This window comes from Falco rusticolus, chromosome 3, assembly GCF_015220075.1.
Source record: "Falco rusticolus isolate bFalRus1 chromosome 3, bFalRus1.pri, whole genome shotgun sequence".
Lineage (NCBI taxonomy): Eukaryota > Metazoa > Chordata > Aves > Falconiformes > Falconidae > Falco > Falco rusticolus.
In genome coordinates, this window is record NC_051189.1 from 56,846,322 (window position 1) to 56,853,235 (window position 6,914).

The 6,914-nt window shown below is 59.0% G+C and overlaps 1 protein-coding gene across 3 annotated transcripts; it reads left to right on the forward strand.

Moving 5' to 3' along the window:
* The first annotated feature begins 410 nt into the window (after positions 1–410).
* On the forward strand, positions 411–6,417 carry ADCYAP1 (adenylate cyclase activating polypeptide 1). Of its 3 annotated transcripts, none has more exons than XM_037382282.1 (6): positions 411–670; positions 1,050–1,157; positions 3,070–3,204; positions 3,699–3,794; positions 4,608–4,745; positions 5,285–6,417. In XM_037382282.1, exons 2-6 carry the CDS (start codon positions 1,057–1,059, stop codon positions 5,442–5,444), a joined length of 630 nt encoding a protein of 209 aa, XP_037238179.1. In that variant the 5' UTR covers positions 411–670; positions 1,050–1,056; the 3' UTR covers positions 5,445–6,417. The 3 variants fall into 3 exon arrangements, with proteins under 3 accessions (XP_037238179.1, XP_037238181.1, XP_037238180.1); XM_037382283.1 differs by lacking the exon at positions 411–670 and adding an exon at positions 787–892; XM_037382284.1 differs by having other exon boundaries at positions 4,608–6,417.
* The last annotated feature ends 497 nt before the right edge of the window (positions 6,418–6,914 follow it).

Below are 6,914 nucleotides of genomic sequence, written 5' to 3' on the forward strand. Positions count from 1 at the left end.
CTCTTTCAGAAGCGGGGTGTTTGCAAAGATTTTGTTACTAATTGCGTATCAGACGGAAGGCTGCGGAAGGCTGGTCAAGTTTGGAGCCACCGAGCAGGAAGAGAAGAGGAAAAGGCTGAAGGCGCTCAGTGAGGGGAGAGATCTGGGGAAGACAACATCGCACGCAGCCAGCCCGCGGCTCCCCGCCTCCGCTCCCTCCCGGGCTCGCTCGCTCTCTTCCCCCTTCCCCTGCGCTCCCTTCTCCGGCAACATCTCGCTCCATCCCTCTTTCTCCCTTCCTTTGCAGACTCCACTCCAGATCTGTGCTGCTACCTGCAAACTTTTTTTTTTCCTTTATCTTTTTCGTCTTCTTTTTTTTTTCCTCCTCTATCCTTTTTTCTTTTTCTTTTTTTTTTTTTTTTTTTTTTTTTTTTGTGAGTGGATTCCCCTAAAACCAGCAAACAACTAACCGCTGCTTTTGCGTCTTCTTCATCCCGTGGGTCCTTTGCCCATCGGAGAGGCGATGCCACGAGGGTGTTAACTCCTTTCGGCCGCAACTTGGGAGACAGCTTGCATCCCCCCCCCCCCCTTGGATCTTTTTTTCTTTCTTTTTCTTCTTTTTTTAAAAAACACCTGCCCTTTTAGCTTCGCAGCCAAACGCTCTTAGTGCCGGGTGTTTTAGAATTTAATGGTAAGGACACGAGGCGGCTCGCTGGGCCTTCCCGTAGCGGTCCCGGGGCGGGCGGGAGGGCGGGCACCGACGGGGCGGGCGGCGGCAGCGCTCCGCGCCGGGCAGCGCTCCGCGCCTCATCGCGCCTCTCCGCGCCGCTCCGCGCCGGCACCCGGTTGCCCAGGGCGCTTGCCCCCCGAGGCCGCCCTGCCTCCCTCCCCCCCAGGCTCGGCTGGGGGTTTGGTGGGTCGTGGGGTGGGGTTTTGTTTTGTTTTGGGGTGGGTTTTTTTCGGTTTTGGGGGGTTTGGATTTTGGGGGGGGTTGGGTGTTCTTTTGTTTTGTTTTTGTTTTTGATGGTGGGGGTTTTTTTGACAGCGGTTTTCCTTTCCCTCCTGCACAGAGTGGCAATGTGTAGCAAAGCGATCCTAGCACTCCTGGTCTATGGCATAATAATGCACTGCAGCGTCTACTGCTCACCTGCGGCCGGACTTCAGTACCCGGCGCTCAGGTAGGTCCGTCCCCCGCCCGGGGGCTCCGCCGGGACCCCTTCAAGCCCCGGCTGCCCCAGCTTTGCTAAGGGCATAGGAATCTTACAGGGGAAGAAAGTGGAAGGGGAGGTGGGGGGGAATCACCAAACGAAACCCTCTCTGCTTCGGTTGTGTGCCCACCCCGTCTGCCCCGGGGTAGGAGCCGCCGGGAGGGTCACACAGGGAGGGGGGTCCCCCCGGCTGCAGCACTGGCTCCCCCCAGGGTCGTTGCCCGGGATCTCGGCGCGGTTAACCTGCGGCCTCTGGTCCCCGGGCAGGGGGGGACCCGCTCTGCTGCGTCTCGGCGGGAGCGGGCCGAGGTCCCGGCCGCACCTCGACGTGGCCCAGCAGCTCCCCCCCTCCTGCCCCCTGTCCCGCACGGGCCCCGGCCGCTGTCGGTTGCCCGCAGCTCGCCCAGGGTGAACGGCGAGCATCGTCTGTCCGGAGCGTGGGGAGCGGGGCGGGGGGGGCGGGGGGGGCGGGTGCGCCGTGGGCTGCAAACATGTGAGAGCTGTCACGGTTCGTGTCGCAGCACTGGAGTTGTCGGGGATTCAGTCTCTTCCCGTTTACCTGTCTTGCATACGACCTCCCTTCCCAGGGGGGAAAGAGCCTGGCGCAGGGTTGTTCGGTTTTCCGCGTCTGTTCGGAGTTGTCTTGAGGCTGGGCTGCAGTGCAGGCTGGTGCCTGTGCTGGCCCATTCCTCCTGGGAGCCGGGGGGGTTTGGACCCCGCTGTGTTTGGGGCAGGAGTGGGGGACCCCCGGAGGCGTCGGCACAAGCGACTTTCCCACGCTGGGCCGCGGCTGGGGGCGCAGGGTACCCGGTCCGGGACGGCCGCTGCCAGCCTGGTCCCACCCTGCTCGTAGCCTGCTTGGGCGACCGGTTGTTGCTTGGCTTGGCGACAGTTTTGGGCTTGGTGCTGTTGTCCGGCCCCACCGGCGCTTGGCTCTGTTCCGGGATGCCCTGCGGGGGTCACCGCCGTGCGGCTCAGCTGTGAGCGGGGGGGCGATGCCGGGCGCGCAAGGCTGTCCGAGGAGGGTGTCCTTTTTGGGGCTCCGAGGTGTCCTTGCACGAACTCAGAGCAGCCCCCTTCCCTTGCCGGGGCAGAGGGGCTGCGGGGCAGCGGGCTCGGCGGCCTGCGGGGCCATTAGCCGGCAACGAGCCGGCTCCCTTCATTGAAGCGCCTGAATTAGCAGGAGTGAAACACTTTAGCGGCATCTATTATTAATGCCTCCGCTAAAGCTCACAGACAAAAATAGCTGCCTGTAACGTACAATGACCTACATCGTACCGCAGAGGGGGAGGGAGAGAGCGGGTTGGGGCGGGGGGTGGGGGGGGGTGGGGGTGGGGGATAGGACAAAACTGGCGTCGTCTCAGAGGGCAGAAGTACCATTCAACGAAAAACAGCAACCGGCAAAGCATCCCCCGGCCCCACGGGCTGCCGCTGACCGCCGCGCCTCTGCCGGGGAGGCAGTTTGGCTCCCGCCCAGCCCCTGGCACCCCACGCGTGTGTGCGTGTGCGTGTATGTGCGCGGCAGCCGGCACGCCTGTGCGTGCGTGCGCTCCGCTCGGGGAGCGACCAGCCGTGGCCGTGGCAGAGCGGGGCTGTTCCTGGGGCTGGGGCGGGGGCCGGGGGTGGGGGGATGTTTGGGGCTTTTCTCGGAGCGCGTCTGACGGCGGGTGTGTTCCCTCCCCCGCGGTCCTGCCCCGCAGAGGAGGCGGAGGGCGGGGATGGGGAGCGGGCGGGCGCAGGGAAGGGATGGGGGCAGTCGGACGGGGCGCCCCGGTCGGCTCCGCCGGGGGGTGGCCGCCGAGGCAGCCCGGAGCCGGCAGCGGGGAGCGCAGCGCTCCGCGGAGCCCGGCTGACTCCTTCCCCTCGCTGCTCTCGTTGCCAGGCTGGAGGATGAAGTCTACGACGAGGACGGGAACACCCTGCAGGACTTCGCCTACGACCACGAGCCCCTCGGTATAGCGAATCCATCCTCCATGATCGGCGAGATATACACCTTGTACTACCCACCGGAAAAGAGGTGACTGCAACTCGCGGGGTGTCAGGCGTGAATTCTGAGCCGGGAGCAAAACGGGTCTGGCCGAGCCGATTGAGAAAAAAAGAAATAATATAATTGTAATACCTCACAAGCCAACAGCAACAGCAACAACAAATCCCAACCCAAACAAACGACCACGCTGCTCGGGTCCCGGTGCCCAGTTTAAAACCTACAAGAAATGGAAAAGCCGCCTTACCTCCAGCAGCGCGGGGGAGGGAGCGGGGGAGCCGCCCGCGCCGGGGAGGGCTAGCGATGCTCCCGCAAACGGAGCAGAAATGCCCAGGCAGCGAGGAGCCGAGCAAGTGCGGCGGGGAGGGGTCTGGGTGGGGAAGAGGGGTCCCAGGGGACGCGGGGAGATGCCGCCCTCCGCCCGCCGGCGGGGAGGGACGGTCACCGCCACCGCCCGGGCTGGCGCACCCCGCCGCAGCCGCCTCCCGGTCCTCGCCGCTCATCCCCGGGCTCTTCCCTCCGCCCAGGCACGCCGATGGGCTCTTCAACAAAGCCTACAGGAAACTCCTGGGCCAGTTATCCGCCAGGAAATATCTGCACTCCCTGATGGCCAAGCGGGTCGGGTAAGGGTTTCTGCTCTTTCTTTTCCGGGGTGGGCGTTGGTGCCTCTGGAGCGGGGGCGCTTAAAAGGCCGCCGCTGGAGGGAACAAAGCTGGCCCGGCGGGGGCTGGGGGTTTGTTGCGCCGGCGGTGGGGCTGGGGGAGCCCGGCTCCCCAAACCCCGGCCGGCCCCGGCGGCGGCTCCCAGCCCGCTCCCGGCGCAGCGTGAGCCCGGCTCTCAGCGCAGGCGTTCATGGAGGTTTGTGCGGTTTGATGCGCTCGGGTGTACATATATATATATATACGTGCATATGTATGTGTGTGTATATATATTTATATATGTCTCTATAATTATTTGCAACCAGCTGATTTAAAATTAAGAAGTTGGGCCACCTCCCCGCTTTTGCTGGGGGGAGCAGTCTGTCGGAAGCGATGCCCGAGGGCTCGGCTGAAGCGGGGCGGGGGGGGGGGGCGGGCTTGGCTGCAGCCCTGCGCACCCCCAGGCGCCGCCCGCCGCCGGCGGGGCAGGGGCGAGCCCGGTGCCACCCGCCGCCCTTCGGCAGAAGGTAACACGTTAATAAAGCCCGGGGGAGCGCAGCTTTCCCTGCCGCAATGAATAATTCATGTCGGGGGGATATTGTCTCTCCCGCCGCCGCCGCCGCTTGCGCGCACCGCCTCGGGAGCGGGTTTCGGCGCGGCCTTTGTCTCCCCGCGCATCTTCCGCGCAACGTGTTGCGCCGGGGTGGGTGGGTGGGGGCGGTGCGGAGGGGAGCGGAGGGGCGCGGAAGGGGGCGGAGCGGCCCCGCCTGACGCAGCTGTGCTTCTCGGTGCTTGCAGCGGTGCCAGCGGCGGCCCGGGGGACGAGGCGGAACCGCTGACCAAGCGGCACATAGACGGCATCTTCACGGACAGCTACAGCCGCTACCGGAAACAAATGGCTGTCAAGAAATACTTAGCAGCCGTCCTGGGGAAAAGGTATAAACAAAGAGTTAAAAACAAAGGACGCCGAGTAGCGTATTTGTAGCGATAAGTAACCAGCCACTCCTGTGTATACAAAGTCCTAAGAGAGAGAGAGAGAGAGAGAGAAAGAGAGAGAGAGAGAGAGAGAGACCCAACAACAAAAAAATTCTAAACAAAAACAAAAGTCATTTCCAAACTGACTGAACAATCACCGCTCCTGTGTTATCTAAACATGTATTTATGTATGAAGTAAAGCCATTAAATGAATATTTTGATAATAATATTGTTTTTCTTTTGTACAAAAGCACTAGAGAAACGCACAGATCTACTTTGTGGACCAATCATTAAGTTATATATAATATATAAATATATATAAATACTACTACGAATACTAAAGAACAATTCTTCATATAAAGCCTGCACAAGAACAAGAATTCGCCTGAGCTGTTTATGTTTTTATATAAAATAAATAGAAAAAAAGACAATCATTGTTTTGAATATTACTCCTATTTTTGTAACGGAAATTAAAAGGATAGTATTTTTACCCGCGACAGGGTCGAAGACATTAATTTTCACCATTTGCTACTGTACATAGAGAAGGATGCCCTGCTTCCAGGGGATTATGAGGAAAATGATTTGGGAGAATTGGTGAAGCAGATTCTTCCCCCGGTGAGTCTCGAGGCTCCTTTGCCGCTAGCCTCTCTGAAGGGGTAGCGTCCCCATTCCTCTAGATTTCGAATTTTTTCCCCCTCCTGCTTTCTTTAATTCTAGTTGTATCTGTATTAGTGTCTCCTCAAACAATGAGCTTAGAGGATCATTCTCTTGTGAAAACAACAGCTCGATCTAAATTGTACATCTCTGTTGCCTATTGGAGGGAGAAATAGTTTCAAAAAGAACAACCCAAAATAACAACAGAAAAATCAAAACAAAACCAAAAAAAAGCCAAACCCCAACCCCTAAATCCCGAACCAGCAGCAAGGGTAGTAAGTACTAAGCCCCGTGCACTGCTCTTCTGGCTGGCTGGGCAGAGTTGCAGAACAAAGCGAAAGCGGAGACAGGACCCGTTTGGAAAGAGTGGGGAAGTGAGCGGGGGCGGCCCCCGGCGCGCCCCGGGCCGCAGCCGGTACCGCAGCCCGTACCGGCGCCGGTGCCGCAGGGTCGAGGGAAGACGAGGCGATCCCACCTCCGATCCGCTACCCAACTGCCCCGGGCAGCTCGGTACTGGACCTGGATGCAAAGTACAGTGTGTTACTCTCCAGTGCTGTCCATGCTTCTCATCATGTGTAATGAGTAGGGTTCTCGCCTTTGCATTTTATTTCGGAGTTGCTCTTTTCTTTCTGATTGTTTTTTCTTGTAGACCCTCCCGCCTCTCATCCTCTCTTCGCACTTTTATGAGCTTTGTTTAACCCACCTGAGTCACCTTTTTGGGTTGTGTTCTTTTGGGGAAAAAAAAAAAAAAAAAAAAAAAAGATTGTGAACGCTCTCTCACTCCTTTGTTCTGTTTTATGCAAGCTCTTATTGTACAAGTTTAGGAACCCCTGTTGTAGCTACCACTAAAGAATTATGCACTACTACGAAAGTTTTTGTTCCTTGTTTATTGAGTTTGGAGGTAAAATGTATTTTTCTACATTCTGGCTTATTGCTTAGTAAAATTTATTTCATAAAACAAACTTTTGTCATAAAAGAATGTGTAGTGTTCACCTGTGGTCGGGTTTCTAACGAGATAAACCATTTTCACCTCATCTCTCTATGTACGGACTCCTATCTTACCTTCCGCCCGGGGGCTGGCCCCGTCCCTCCGCCCGGGCAGGTGGCGAAGGAGGACACGCAGGTACCTGCTTCCTTCCAGCTCACCACACACACCTTACAGGAGTCTTTCCAAAGACACAAAGCGAGCCCCGCGTTCAAGACGTCGGAAAGCAACACCCCTCCCCCCCCCAACTCCGCCCCCCCCCCCCAAAAAAAAAAAAAAAAAAAAAAAGGCGGCGGGTAAAACCCCCCTTCCCCGGCCGGGCAGAGCCGCCGGCCGCCGGCGAGGAGAGGAGCGGGCAGACCCCGGCGGGCGCTGCCGGCACCGCTGCTCCGGGCTGCCCCGGCCGCTCCCCGCCCTGCCCGCCCTGCCCGCCGCCGGCGCGGGCTGCGGGGCCCAGGGACGCGGGGCGCGGTTTGCAGCTTTCGTGCCTT

What these genes read in the sequence shown, in the direction of transcription:
- ADCYAP1 (XM_037382282.1), top strand. Translation starts at nt 1,057, where the DNA reads ATGTGTAGCAAAGCGATCCTAGCACTCCTGGTCTATGGCATAATAATG. An exon ending in CTGATGGCCAAGCGGGTCGG is followed by an intron (nt 3,795 to 4,607) that starts GTAAGGGTTTCT and finishes CGGTGCTTGCAG; the next exon opens with CGGTGCCAGCGGCGGCCCGG. An exon ending in GCAGCCGTCCTGGGGAAAAG is followed by an intron (nt 4,746 to 5,284) that starts GTATAAACAAAG and finishes TACCCGCGACAG; the next exon opens with GGTCGAAGACATTAATTTTC.